Source organism: Gracilinanus agilis, chromosome 3, assembly GCF_016433145.1.
Source record: "Gracilinanus agilis isolate LMUSP501 chromosome 3, AgileGrace, whole genome shotgun sequence".
Taxonomy (NCBI): Eukaryota; Metazoa; Chordata; class Mammalia; order Didelphimorphia; family Didelphidae; genus Gracilinanus; species Gracilinanus agilis.
The window spans coordinates 210,703,855-210,719,485 of record NC_058132.1 but is presented as its reverse complement, the minus strand read 5'-3'; the positions used below and the strand labels follow the sequence as shown (position 1 = coordinate 210,719,485).

Below are 15,631 nucleotides of genomic sequence, written 5' to 3'. Positions count from 1 at the left end.
TAAACCCAAAGAGCCCAACTTTTGGGATAAAAATCCACTATTTGACAAAAAGTATTGGGTAAATTGGAAAACAATATAGGTAAGATTAAATTTAGATCAACATCTTATACCCTACACCAAAATAAATTCAGACTGGGTGAATGACTTGAATATAAAGAAGGAAACTATAAGAAAATTAGGTGAACATAGAATAGCATACCTTTCAGATCTATGAGAAAGAGAAAATTTTAAAACCAAGGAAGAGTTTTAAAAAATTACAAAATGTAAAATAAATGATTTTGATTATATTAAAGTACAAAGGGTTTGTACAAACAAAAACAATGCAACCAAAATCAGAAGGGAAACAACAGACGGGGAAAAAATCTTTATAACAAAAAACTCTGACAGGGGTCTAATTACTCAAATATACAAGGAGTTAAATTAATTTTATAAAAAAATCAAGCCATTCCCCAATTAATAAATGGGCAAGGGACATGAATAGGCAATTTTCAGATAAAGAAATCAAAACTATCAATAAGCACATGAGAAAGTGTTCTAAATATCTAATAATTAGAGAAATGCAAATCAAAACAACTCTGAGGTATCACCTCACACCTAGCAGATTGGCTAAAATGATAGAAGGGGAGAGTAATGAATGTTCAAGGGGATGTGGCAAAATTGGGACATTAATACATTGCTGGTGGAGTTGTGAATTGATCCAACCATTCTGGATGGCAATTTGGAACTATGCCCAAAGAGCTCTAAAAGACTGCTTGCACTTTGATCCAGCCATACCACTGCTGGGTTTGTACCCCAAAGAGATCATAGATAAACGGACTTGTACAAAAATATTTATAGCCATGCTTTTTGTGGTGACAAAAAACTGGAAAACAAAGGGATGCCCTTCAATTGGGGAATGGCTGAACAAATTGTGGTATATGCTGATGATGGAATACTATTGTGCTCAAAGGAATAATAAACTGGAGGAATTCCATGTGAACTGGAAAGACCTCCAGGAATTGATGCAGAGTAAAAGGAGCAGAACCAGGAGAACATCGTACACAGAAGCTGATACACTGTGGTAAAACTGAATGTAATGGACTTTTGTACTAGTAGCAGTGCAATGACACAGGACAATTCTGAGGGATTTATGGAAAAGAATCCCACCCACATTCAGAGGAAGAACTGCAGGAGTGGAAACACAGAAGAAAAACAACCACTTGAACACATGGGTGATACGGACATGGTTGGGGATGTGACACTAAAGGACCACACAAATGCAACTATCAATAATATGTAAATAAGTCTTGATTGATTACACATGTTAAAACCAGTGGAAATGTGCGTTGGATATTGGGGGGGGGAGAGGAAAGTAAAAACAAGAATCATGTAACCATGGAAAATCTTTCTAAAAAAAAAATATTAAAAAAAAAAACAACAACAACAGTGCCCAAGCCAAGGTAGCCAGTGCAGAGTTGTGTGTGTGTTAATAACTTCTCTAGCTTCCCGGCTTGGGGTTGGGATTGCTGATAAAATTTGGTTGGGCTGGTGATGATGTGCTAAATGGATAATGCTTTTCTGACTGAGGTATGATAAATCCCTTCCACTAATTAGCTATAGATTTTCACTAATTAAGAGAGGAACACCAATCTTCTTTTGGATTAAACTACAATAGGATTTATTGCTTATCTGAAGGGTTGGGAACAAGGAAATAAGGATAGAGGTTTGAGAATACTAAGCTAATCTAATTGAATTAAAGTAATCTAAATCTGTTGATGATGAGTTGATAATAGGTTGGAGATTCTTCTCCCTCTCTCAATCCCTGGCTTGATCAGGCAGTGGTACAAACCAAAGGATAGGGAAAGCTAATGGTGTTCTTAATAGCTGTAGTGTTGTTCTCTCTCAGCTCTATTAGTAGTAGGTAGAATAATTTCCTGTGGCACTCAGGTATGGATGCTGGATTGCAAGTCTATGGCCTACCCTTCCTTCAACCACCCTCCTCCAAGGATTCTCAAAACTGAGACCAGGTGTGCTATAGTCCCAGGGTATTTATAGGGGTGGTTCCAGCTGTCTTTTGGCCCTGGCTCACGCCACCTGGGCACATTCCAAAGTCTTTAACCAACGATCCTGTCACTCAAGATGTTCTCTATTTTGTCCCAGAAATTCCTTATTACACTGACTCACATCTTCCACCTTTTCCTTTGCATTGACTCCTTCCCATATGTCTACAAATATATTCATCATTTTCAAATCCGTTTTTAAAAAAGGCCTTCCATTGACCCTCCCAACTCTATCCATACATTATGCTCTAGTTTATCACAATCTTTTTTTTAATGACTTGCAATCATATTTTTTATCCACAGCTCTATTCAAACTGACTCATCAAAAGTTATCAATGATCTATTAATCACCAAATCAATGACTTCTTTTGCAGTCCTCCTCTACCCTGATCTCTGAAATTTTTGAACTTCTACTTCCTTTGGGTTGTTCTCTTTTCCCTTGACTTTAGGAACACTGTTTCTTTGTTTTTTTCTATCTTTTTAAGTTAGAACACTCTTCTGTCTCTTTCACTTACTCCTCATCTTTTCCTAAGTCTCTTAATATAGATGTTCCTCAAGAAGCTGCTGTTGGCCCTATTCTCTGGACATATGAATGCTAGATTCATCTCAAAAACAAAATGAGCAATAATATCCTTTAGATGTCCCATCTTATGCTGAATGCTGATTCCTTATCTATGCTTCAGAAAAACCTTGCTTTTGTCCTCTTCTCTCTCTAGCATCATCTACTCTCTTTATAATTTCCTTCTTCTTCTCTTCAATATGCCTAATTTAGGTATCTCAATTCAGATCTCACTGACCTTTTACACTACCATCCCAAATCTCTCTCATTGATGCTTCCTCCGAAATTTCCCTGAGTGAACTCTAGGAATCTAGCTCTACCAGTTCAGTAAAAGTTTCTCACCAAAGTCACTACTTTTTGGACAAATCCATTGACCTAAATGTTCCCATCCTTTTAAAAATATAATTTATTTTGCCAGTTACATGTAATAACAATTTTCCACATGTTTCCTGAAGTTATAGGATTCAAATTATCTTCTTCTCTTCCTTCTCTACCCATTCCCAGAAAGAGTAAGCAATTTGATCTGAGTTATACATGTATTATCATGCAAAACATATTTCCATATTGTTCATTTTTGTAAGAGAATTCTCATATAAAACCAAAACCCAAATAAACTAAAGTGAAAAAATCATATGTGTAGGAAGTCAATAAGAGAAGAGATAAAAGTCTAAGTCTGAGACTCCTCTTTTGACTCCTTTTCAGATCCATACCTTTTTTTAACAACATTATAAGTCCTATTGGAAAGCTTTAAACAAACCAGCAGTTCCTGGGTTAACAATTTTTCTACAAGAAAATTAAGATCCCTAAACTCTAAGAATATTCCTAAGTCAGCCAAGGTCAGAGCTAGACAAAACTTTATCCAACCATGTGCAGTCCTCCTGATAAAAAATACAAGACTCAATTCATTTATGATATCTACAGAATATAGTTACGATTCTCAGAATTTGCCTGCTGATATCCAGGTGGCTAAAATTCGGCCTTGGATCCTGTTCTATCTTTACTTTGAAGCCTCAAAGGATTTTCTTTTGTATAATTTGTAACCTCTACCAGCTGTAAAGTTTTTCTTTGTGTTCTTTGTGTGAAAATAGTATATAATAAACTCCATGCTCCTGGAGACAGAGCTGGAAGCATGAGCTAAAAGACAACTCCAGTGTCCCATTATTTCCTTATCAACTAAACTGTCCTTATCAGATTATCAGAGATGATAAAAAGATCTAGAGACATATGCTTTGATCTGCATTCCAACTCCAGTAGTTCTTTCTCTGGAAATGGAGAGAGTGTACTTTGTCATAAGTCTCTCAGAATTATCCTGGATCATTGTATTGCTGAAAGTAGTTGTCTTTCGTGGTTGATCATTTCACAGTATTGCTGTCACTGTGTACAATGTTCTCCTGGTTCTGCTTATTTCACTCTACATCAGTTCATGAAGGTCTTTCCAGCTCTTTCTGAAATCATCCTGTTTATCATTTCTTCCTCACAGCAGTATTCTATCACCATCATATAACACAATTTGTTCAGCTATTCCCCAACTGATGGATATCCCCTCAATTTTCAATTCTTTGCCACCAAAAAACCTCTATAAATATTTTTGTGCAAATGGGTCCTTTCCCTCGTTCTTTTTTTTTATTTCCTTTGACTATAGACCTAGTAGTGGTATTACTGCATCAAAGAAGTTTTTTTTGTTGTTGTTTTGGCTACCTTATAAGTACCTGGCTGGACAGTTCAGGTCAATTATGGAAGCTAGCTTAAAACTCAACCCAGCAAGGAAAAGCCTAGGAGTCTATTATTCTTCCTTCCCACTGCTATATTTTAGCCTTTGGATATAGTTCTAAATTGCCCTCCAGAATGTTTGGATTGGTTTACAACTCCACCAACAATGTATTAGTGCCCCAATTTTGCCATATCCCCTTCAACATTTATCACTTTCCTTTACTGTTATGTTGGCCAATTTGATAGGTATAGGTGGTACTTCAGAGTTGTTTTAATTTGCATTTCTCTAATTGAGAGGGATTTAGATCATTTTTTCATATGATTATTGATAGCTTTGATTTCTTCAACTGAAAATTTCTTGCTCATATCTTTTGGCCATTTGTTAATTGGGAAATGGTTTATGTTCTTATAAATTTGACTTAGTTCTCTACATATTTGAGAAATGAGATCTTTATCAGAAAAATGTCATAAAATTTTTTTCCAATTTGTTTCCCTTCTAATCTTGATTACATTGGTTTTGTTTATACAAAAACTTTTTAACTTAAAATAACTAAAATTATTCATTTTATATCTTATATGTCCTCTATCTCATTTTGTCATAAATTCTTCCCTTCTCCATAGATCTGACAGGTAAACTATTCTCTATATTACCCTTTATTTCTAAATCATAAACCCATTTTTTACCTTATTTTACTATAGCATGTGAGATATTGTTGGCCTATACCTAGTTTCTACAATACTATTTTCCAGTTTTCCCAATAGTTTTTGTCAAATAGTGAGTTATTATTCCAAAATGTGCAATCTTTGGATTTATCAAACACTAGATTGGTAAGGTTGTTTGCCCTTAATCTATTCCATTGATCCACATTCTATTTCTTAGCCAGTTCCAGATTGTTTTGATGATTACTGCTTTATAGTACAGTTTGAAATCTGGCACTGCTAGGCCACCTTCCTTCACAGTTTTTTTTTTTCATTAATTCTCTTAATCTTTTGTTCTTCTGGTGTTCTCATTCTTTTTTGCATATTACACCAATGTAACACAATAAATCATTTTCTTTCACCTTGGCACTATTTCTGTTCTTGGTTGCAGTTAGCCCAAAATATTTTAATTCAGGGACTTCTTCCCTTGCCTTCTTCTTACCCTTTCCCAAGGCCCCAGACTTCCCAGAACCTGTCTGACTATTTGATAACTCACACCATTTCAATGAGATGAGAGTCACCAATTCAATTTTTTCCAGAGATAGAGGACTATCAGTGTAAGTTTACTATCTTCCTTGCCCTGACACTCTCTAGATGACTCACACACACACACTAGACTGTCATGACCTATTGATGTAACCTAAAGACCTCTGGGTCTTCCTCTCTATATCACTGCTATACCCTTAGCTTTTCCACACCCTTCATCCCTCCAGCTGAACTTTCTTTTATGTATTATTTCCTCCATGTAGAATTTGAGCTCCCAGAATGCAAAGATCATTTTTCTATATGTACAGCCAAGGCATGCCGCATAAGAAGCATTTAATACTTTTTTGATTCATTATTTGTTCCACTTCTAAGAGGAGCTACAAGGTGTAAGAGGCAACAGGCATAAAAGTTGGGAACCCTTCTCCCTATTTCCAACTTCCACCCATCTTACAGGCAAAGGAATAATTTATATCAATTAGAATTCAGCAGATAGAAAAACCTCAGCAAAAATGATGATTAAATTTCTACTGAGGCCTCTCCCAACTGGGTGTCCCTGGAGAAAATCCACAGAGACTAGAATCCCAGAGGGGACAATATGAAAAAGCCCAACTAGAGAAGTCATTATTTTGAGAGGGTAAATCTTGACCAAAAGCAAACTGAAATTGCACACTCTCAATACAATTCTCCTAAAACCACAAGGAGCCTGCCTGCTTTCCTGGAAGCATTTGCCACAGTAATTTACACAGGTACTTTCCACTGGTTCTAGAAAAGACTTATTTTCTTGTTACTGAAAGAAGGGGCAGAAGAGATTCTATTTGATTTAATTGGCTTATGACCATTTATCAGCCTTTTTTTTAAAATTCCACTTGTGAACAAGGACACAGCCCAGCACTTCAGAACACTGAGCACATTTTCTTGGGAATCAGGAGTACAGTGAGTATGATTTGTATTACTCTAAGGGAAAGGCAATAAAATTACATTTCTTCAGTAAGTCATCGTCCAGAACATTGATTGCCAATTTAAATTAAGTTTCATTCCTGTGCAGAAGAGCCCAGATAGACCTGTACCTCCTTTATTTGAAAGTCTCAATGGATATTTCCCAGAACTACTAACTTTGGGATAAATTTCAACCAAATAATATTCATTCCCTCTCTTTAAGTACAAGTAAGCCATATTCTACTTCAGTAAAAGCTCCTGAGGAGCCCCTGTGTGTGGTTCCATCCCTTCTGCAGTCTATCATGTCTATAGCCTACCATATCAGGTTTGAGTTTATTCTGTGTCCCTCATTTGAAGGGTGAGCTCTAACTTAGTTTCTTTATATCTACTCAGTCTAGTCAATTAGATTCAATCCAACAAAGATTTATTAAAAATTTATTATTAAATAAATATATTGTACAAAGTACTAGGGAAGGCAACTTCCACTGTAAATATGAATTCTAACATACTATCTAACCCAGAAGAAATAAAAACAGGAAACTTAGAAGGGATTTGGAATATGTTTACTTTTCTAAAGAAACTATCCTAAACATAAAAATAGAACAATTAAAATTACATTGATCATGTTGAAAGGATCTGAGTTCACATCTTAACTCTGCCATTTATCAGTAATGAGGCCCTTAATATGTCATTTAGGGGCAGTTAGGTAACACAGTGGATAGAAAACCAGATCTGGAGTGGGGAAGACCTGGATTCAAATCTGGCTTCAGTCACTTTTATTAGCTGTGTGACCCTGGGCAAATCACATAACCAATTGCCTAGCCCTTGTCACTCTTCTGTCTTAAAATTGATACTAAGCAGGACAGCTAGGTGGTTCAATGGACAGAGAGTGGGGCCTAGAGACAGGAGGTCCTAGGTTTAAACCTGGCCTCAGATACTTCCTATCTGTGTGACCCTGGGCAAGTCACTTAACACCAGTTGTCTAACTCTTATCATTCTTCTGCCCTGGAACTGACACTTAGTATCAATTCTAAGACAGAAAATATGAATTTTTTTAAAATTGATACTAAGACAAAAGGTAAATGTTTAAAAAAAAGTCATTTAATCTCTACTGATTCAGCTTCTTCTTTGGTAAACTGAGGATAAATACTTCTCTTTCACAAGGTAATAAGAAAAGGCCTTTGTTAACCTGAAAGCTTTATATAAAGGTGTATTATAATTATTATGGGCCCAGACACAGAAAATTATTAACTAGATTAAGTTTTTTCATTCTTGTCTGATTTTATGAAGTGAAACTGAAATTCATGGTAAAACTGGCATCATGTTATTAGCCATAGTCTTAATTCTGAAAATGCTATAAAAAGAATAGATTCCAAAATGTTGACAATTGGATTAATTAATTTCACAATATTTTTTAAGTACGGCAAATTTCAGGGATTCCAGAAGCATAAAATGAAATGCTATCTCTTCTGTTAGGGATAGATAGCAACAGATCTGCCTACAGCCAACCAAGAATGGGAAACTCCACTATGATAAAGGAAAACTGAAAACAGAAATCAGTATGAAAACAGCTGTCCAGGAAACAAGCTATTTTGTGTGTGAAAAAACAGCAGAACACATCTTCAGCAGCATTTTGAATATGTATAATAATGAGATTTTATGCAAGAACAATAAGCCATATATAGTAACACATTATAGAAAAAAACCTAGACTATACAGACTATATTAATGAATGTGAAAAGTATAGTTATTCATTTCCATTTCTACTAATACTGAGCCTAATTCTCCCAAGCTATGGGTCTAAAGTTTTTGTAAGAGTGTTTGCCTTTAAAGGTATATGCATAGATGGAAAATGTTCCCTCACTCCTTTGTGGAAGCGAATATTACCACATCTTTCTGATAAGCTGGGCCCAAGCTCACTACGGAGTATTTTGATTCTGATGCACAGACTAAAACATTTATAGCTTCATAGGAAAGCATTAAAGCTGATGGTTGTGTAAACTAGGAATAGTTGTTTCTTGGAGATGAGTACAGGTTCCAAAAAATAATATGGGAAGGAAGAGAATAAGGGTTTCTTCCTTGAGCAGGGGAAGAATTCATGTTCCAGTACAAAAAGAATCAAACAATGCATAGTAAGTTATTTTGTTCTGATGTCTATGACAAGATTTACTACACATATTGAAAACTGTGTAACTGGGGATAGTTGGGTGGCTCAGTAGATTGACAGTCAGGCCTAGAGACAGGAGGTCCTAGTTTCAAATCTGACCTCAGACACTTCCTAGGTATATGACCCGGGGTCAGTCACTTAACCCTCACCCTTTACTGCTCTTCTACAACACAGAACCAATATTCAGTGTTTATTCTAAGATGGAAGGAAAGGAAGGAAGGAAAAGAAGGAACGAAGGAAGGAAACAAACTGTAATTAATGCCTTAGCATTTTATAAAGAAGTCTTCCAGACAGGAGGTCCTGGGTTCAAATCTGACCTCAGACACTTCCCAGCTGTGTGACCCTGGGCAAGTCACTTGACTCCCATTGCCTACCCTTACCACTCTTCCACCAGGGAGCTAATGCACAGAAGTTAAGGGTTTAAAAATATTAAAAACAAAAAAAACAAAAAAAGAAGTCTTCCTCACACACACAAAAAAATGAACACATAATAAGTTACCCTCTAGAAAGGTGCTTATTAATTAAAGGTAATTGTCTGGGACATATTTTTCTAGTCTGCAAAAATTTTTGCAACCAAAGGTTGTTACTTCTTAAACTTTTAAACTTTTTAAGCCACAATTCTCCTTTCCCTCCTCTGTATAATGTTTATTATATGCCTTCTACCCTTAGACCTCCTTCTTTGTGGCTCCCAATTCTTCCACTTTAACCACCACTTCTACCTATTAACCAACTCCAAACACTAAAAGCTGCCTTACTGAGGCTGAGGGAAGGGTGTAGATCAGCTCATGTTAGGAAATTTTGAGTCTATCTCCACAATATGAATTGGGCTGGGAAGTATTGATAAAAACTTTACCATGTTAACGATTGCTAGCAGAGGGAGCACTCATAAGCTTTCTTAAAAAATCACTTCTCCCATCTTGGGATTTAAAATTATGTTTCTGCCTTTGCTGAATTATAATGAGTATTTTTAAAGTTGAATTTGGTCTTGAACTCTTTTTGAGTTTTTACTGAGGACTTTATTTGGACTTCCATTGAAAATATCAGTTATATTTGCCAGGGCATATTCATCACAAATAAAAATATAAATTAATAATTATATTATCTATAACTTTTTAGCTAACTACACCACATCACCTGTAACAAAAGGCAAATTAATAAAGTTCTTTTAAAATGAAAGATAAGGTGTTCATTTTTTCTGGCCATATTTTATTTCTATCATGAATACTATTGCACTCACCAAATTTGTATTTAATAATCACATGTTAGGGTGAGCAGCTCAACTAGTCAAAGGCCACATGTTGTTGCATTTAATATAAAATATATTTTTTAATATTTTCGATTTACTTTTAGAAGCTTCGTAAATCTGATTCACCTGGAAGTAAATGCTGATAATTATATATAAAAGAACCAAATAGTGAAATTACATGGATTTGCATAGAAAGATGATTATTCAAATTTCTCAGATGAATTCTAAGAGGAATTTTAAGTGAACAGAGTAAGAAAGTTTCCCCTTTGTATCTGAACTACATTCAGAACATACTTTGGTATTTCTAAGATACTACTTTCTTTCCCTTTGCCTGTTTTCTAGGGACAGCAAAGGACATGAGAAATGGCACACTGATCACAGAATTTATCCTCTTAGGCTTTCCAGACATCCACGGACTACAGGTTCCTCTTTTCATAGTGATCTTCCTCATCTATATTTTAACCATTTTTGGAAATGGACTTATCATTGCCATTGTCTGGGCAGAGCCAAGGCTACAAACCCCTATGTACTTCTTCCTTAGCAATCTGTCCTTCTTGGAGATTTGGTATACCACCACTGTTATCCCCAAGCTATTGGAAACTTTTGTGGTGGAAAGGACAATCATCTGTGTCCCTTGTTGCCTGCTACAGTCTTTTTTCCACTTCTTTTTGGGCACAACTGAATTCTTCATTCTTACAGCCATGTCCTTTGATCGTTATATGGCCATCTGCAAGCCCCTCCACTACCCTACTCTCATGACCAGCTCCCTCTGCCTCCAGCTAGCCCTTAGTTCTTGGATAATAGGATTCACCATTGTCTTTTGCCAGATAGTTCTGATTTTCCAATTACCTTTCTGTGGCAATAACATCATCAACCACTTCTACTGTGATGTTGGCCCCATCTTGAAAGTGGCCTGTGTAGACACCAGCCTCCTGGAGATTCTGGGACTTCTAGCAACTATACTGATCATACCAGGATCACTTGCCTTCACAGTGGTTTCTTACATCTATATCGTGTCCACTATCCTGAAGATCCCCTCTGCCACTGGTCGTCAGAAGGCATTCTCTACCTGTGCCTCACATCTAACTGTTGTTTCTCTGTTATACGGAGCAGTTCTGTTTATGTACCTGAGACCCACAGCACATTCCTCATTCAAGATAAACAAGGTGGTATCTGTGCTCAACACCATCGTCACTCCACTTCTGAATCCCTTCATTTATACTATTAGAAACAAAGAGGTTAAAGGAGCCCTGTGGAAGGCAATGGCATGCCAAAAAGCTAGTCGCCATTGGTAAGATTTGCTGGGTAACAGTGATTTCAATCAGATTGAGGAGTAGACCTCCAGTTTCTAAGAATTTTTAACTTAATGTTGTATATAGCGCAGTCACATAAGGACAATAGAGTAAAATGACAAACCTGCTCTTTGAGAATTTGTGGGCTTTGAAAAGAAGAGGATTCTAGTTTGGATGGAAGAAAAAGCCCAATACTGCTTTGGAAAAATACTTCCTTTCCCTTAGATGGCTGGAGTAATGAAAGCTATGAAAGCTCCCCTTAATAAGCTTGATGGTGGTTCATAGGCATATGAAATGAAATAGTTCCCTATCCTTAAATTAATGAACTGTTTGGGGGCCCAAGATTTTATATAAACCAAAATCTGAAGTTATACTGTAAGTAGTCCACAGTCACTTTAAGGTGATACCTACTACTGGCTTATACTCCAGGCAAATGCTTAATTACTCAAGCCTCAAACTAAGCAGGTACTTCCACAGAATTAGCATATTAAAGAAATCACTAAGATTGACTCAGAACCCCTTGTTATTTTATTGTAACTAGTATTATTTACTATTATCTTATTAGTGTTATTATAATTAGTATTATATATATTTACAACTTTGTATTATTTACTATTGTCTAATGTCTCTTTCTATTTTAGTATCAAAGAGCATAGGATCATTAATGTAGAGCGAGGAGAAAATATAGAGAGCATCTAGTATAATTAGGGGCAGCTAGGTGAGGAGAAGGATTGAATCAAGCTAGGTATAATGGTGGATAGCTACCTGGACCTGTAGTCTTCCAGAGTTCAAATTCAGCCTCAGATATTTACTAACTATGTGTATCTGGGCAAATCATTTAACCCTTTTTGCCTCAGTCTCCTTATCTATAAAATTAGCTCCAGAAGGAAATGTCAAACCACTCCAGGATCTTCACAAAAAAACAAAAACAAAAAATGGGGTCACAGAACTGGACAAAATTGAAAAACAACTGAATAACATCTCATTTAATAGATGAGAAAACTGAAGCCCATGGAAATAAACTTGATCCCCCCCATTCACACACACACACACACACACACACACACACACCCCATTAGTCAATGGAAAAGTGAGGATTGAAATTGGGACATCAGACTTTGGACTCTAGTGCCAGTTCCACTGCATTACTCAATTCACACATCTTGTTGATCTGTTTCATGATTCCCACCAAAAAGGTCGAACAAAAGTTCAATCTCTCTGCTTCAATGCCGTGAACCATGGTCACTGTGATCATGATGTCATGGATTCTTGCACTGTCCAATTTTCTGTGTAACATTCCAATTTACTCCTTAATAAGAAGGAAATACCCAAGAGTACAGCCAACAAAACAAAACAGTACATTACCACCACCCCCTTTTGGATCCTTGCATATTATTTTCCTACTGACTTTTAATGAGAGAATCTAGGCTTAGAGAAAATTCTGAACCAAATCTTGTTTAGATTACTAAGATCTTGAGTTTATTTGTTTCTGAACAGAAAGCAAATGTTAAAAACTTCCTGCCACCTTCCTACTGAACCTATCTCTAATTAAAGACATCTCTGCCTTTATTAGAATAAGATTTCTCCACTGTATTTGTAAAGGCTCATTTAGAAGAGGGGCCCACCATTCCTGTTGCTAAGAATAAATTGCTTCTGGGCAGCTAGGTAACACAATGGATTATCAGGCCCAGAATCAGGAGAACCTGGGTTCAGATTTGGCCTCAGACACTTCTTAGCTATTATGACTCTGGGCAACTTAACCCTAATTGCTTAGTCCTTGCGGCTCTTCTGTCTTAGAAATGACACTAAGACAGAAAGTAAGAGATTTTTTTTTTCATTAAAGGTTCAGGTGTCTTAGTCAAACTTAATTCTTAGTATTAACTAGGGCTTTCTTTAGCTCATAAGATGGAAGTTCTATCTTGACAGCTTCTACAGTTGGATATCTCCAAATTACAAAAACCTAATACAAGAATATCCAAACTTACATAATAGACAAATTGAAGGATAATTACTCCTACTAATGACTTTACAAAAAGATAAAACAAAATACTTTAAGTTTTCCAATTGTATTTAAAATATTCTTCAATTTACTGACTATTCAGAAACTCATATATAATATAAAGTAAGATAGACCTCTGGTTCAGGCATTGGACTAGTTAGTCAAGAATTCACTGGCTCTAACTCCTGGAAGAGGATTAATATATACATACTATCAGAAAGACTCACTCTGTTAACTGTTAAGTCTCACACCTCCCTCCTTCATAAGATAATTTCCTTATATTAACTTATTTTCAACCTCTTATGTTAACTTATCTGATAAGACCTAGCACATTACCTTGAAAAAAAATGAACTTGATAATTATTTGCAGAATTAATGGATTGACCTGGACTAGGTCCCATTGCCTGTAGAAATTAGAAAAGGCAATGCTTGCTAAATCATTTCATAAAATCTTAACGTGTGGATGCACGTTTGTTGTTTCCCAATAATGTCTAACTCTCAGCTGATTTAAGGTGTAAATCTTAAAGTAGTCAAAGGCCTAAACATCAAAGGGAGTACTTAAGTGTTCCAGCAGCACTGAAAGAGAAAGACAGTCAGCCAAAGGGAAGCATATATGGGCAAAGAGACACATTCAGTGAGGCAAAAAGAAAGACTCAAAGAAAGACATTTGACAAAGAAAGTGGTTTGTAGGGTGAGACAGTTAGGATAGAGACAGAAAGATTGCGATATAAAGAATTAGAGAGAAACAAAGGCAAAAAAAGTGGTGAAAAAAGCAACAGAGAGGCACAAAGAGGGTCAGGGCAGCAGAGAGAGACATAGGAAGACTTAGTAACAGATAAATATAAAGATAAATGCTTAAGTTGGAATCAAAGGGACACAAAAAAGGAGTCTTACATACATGAAGGAAAATGAGAGAGAAGGAAGGAGAGGAGTGGAAGAGTTACAAGAAATAGAGACACAAGGTAAGGACAGAGAGTAGAGAGTTATAAAAAGAACCTCCTAAAACGACAAAGAGAACGGGTTGGGGTGAAGAGGGAGAGAGAGAGACAAAGAGAAATAGAGATAAAGAGGGACAGGCAGAATGAGAGACTGATCCAGAGTCAGGAGTACAGGGACAGAGCAGTAGAGATAAGGAAGCACACAGAGACAGAGAAACAGAAGCATGCACAGTGAGAGTCCAAGGATTGAGACAGGCAAAAACAGAAACAGAAGAGATCACAGGCAGAGACAGACAAACAAGAGGACAGAAAGATAGACACGGAGACAGTCAAAAGGCCAATAGGGAAACAGAGACAGGGAGAGACAGAGTCAAGAGAACACTAAGAGACCAGGCAGAGACAGACAGGCTCAGAGACAGGGAGACGAGACCAAGATCGAAAGACACCCCCTAAAAGAGACTGTCGCAGCCGCAGAGAATCGGGGAGAGGCGACGAGTCAAACAGATAGAACGATAGAGCCACGAGAAGAAAAGAGGGGCCCAGAGACAGGCAGAGAGCCGGGCCCCAAAACCATGTAGTAGAGAGGAGAGGAAGGACAGTAGGACAGAACTGAAAGATCAGTAGCTTTTGACAGACTTCTGGGGATCAGCAGGATCCGGGGGCGTGCCTTGAGAAGTTTCTGCTAGTGTTCGGGTGTGCTTCCGGTTCTCCTCCCTCACGGGTTCATCTCAAGAGAGGGCACCATAGAGACATCTTAGCCTCCCGTATCCTAGACAGACTCCACGTCAGGTGGGGGGGTGGAGTCACCAATAATTTCCGGTTCCGGTAGCTGCGGCCCCACGTGTTCGGGACCCGTTTGGCTCCGCAGTTCCCAGATCCGGCGCTGCCGCTTCGCTCTGGGGTGGGTAGGGGAGAGCCTGGGGAGGAGCCGCCGGAGCTGCCGGAGCCGTGAGTGCAGGCATGGGAGCGGGGGTAAGGGGGCCCAGGCCGGACCGAAGCGAGACGGTCCGGACTGAGCTAGGCAAGACAGAAAGGAGGGGGAGGGGTAGGTTAGCGGAGACCCGCCCCTGCTCCCCCCTCCTCGCCCCGGAGCCCGGCGGCAAGAGGGGTCGCGGTCTGTAGCCCCGGAAGGGGCTGCGGGGAAGGCCAGCATTGGGCCCGGGGCCTGGGGTCTAGAGCGGCGGGGCAGCGGATGACGCTATGACTCCGACGTGCGGCTGCCCCGTTCAGCCTTCGCGTCCCCCGCCCTTCTAAATTTCTCCTCACTCCAGCGGCCAGATTCTTTCCCAGTGAATTCGCTGCCTCCCTCCCCTGGCTTCCGGACCCCCCGACTCCTGCAGGTGGGGGTGAGGAGAGAAGCGCACCCCACTCTTCTTTCTGGTCCTCCTTCATCTGGGCGGGGAATGGGGGTAGCTCTTCCTGCTTCCCCCATCTTTGCCCCCCTCTTCCAGCCAAACATGCTTCCCCCCCAATTCCGGGGCTTGCCTCTGCCATGCCCCACCCCCCCTAGCGTGCCCCCACTCCTGGCCTTCCCTCCCCCCCGTGCCCGCCCTTGCCTTG

General features: G+C 38.4%; 1 protein-coding gene across 1 annotated transcript; it reads left to right on the top strand.

Annotated features, from left to right (window-relative positions):
* The first annotated feature begins 10,195 nt into the window (after positions 1-10,195).
* LOC123239144 (olfactory receptor 6X1) lies at positions 10,196-11,137 on the top strand. Its single transcript, XM_044666415.1, has one exon. It carries the CDS (start codon positions 10,199-10,201, stop codon positions 11,135-11,137), a length of 939 nt encoding a protein of 312 aa, XP_044522350.1. The 5' UTR covers positions 10,196-10,198.
* Positions 11,138-15,631: the final 4,494 nt, after the last annotated feature.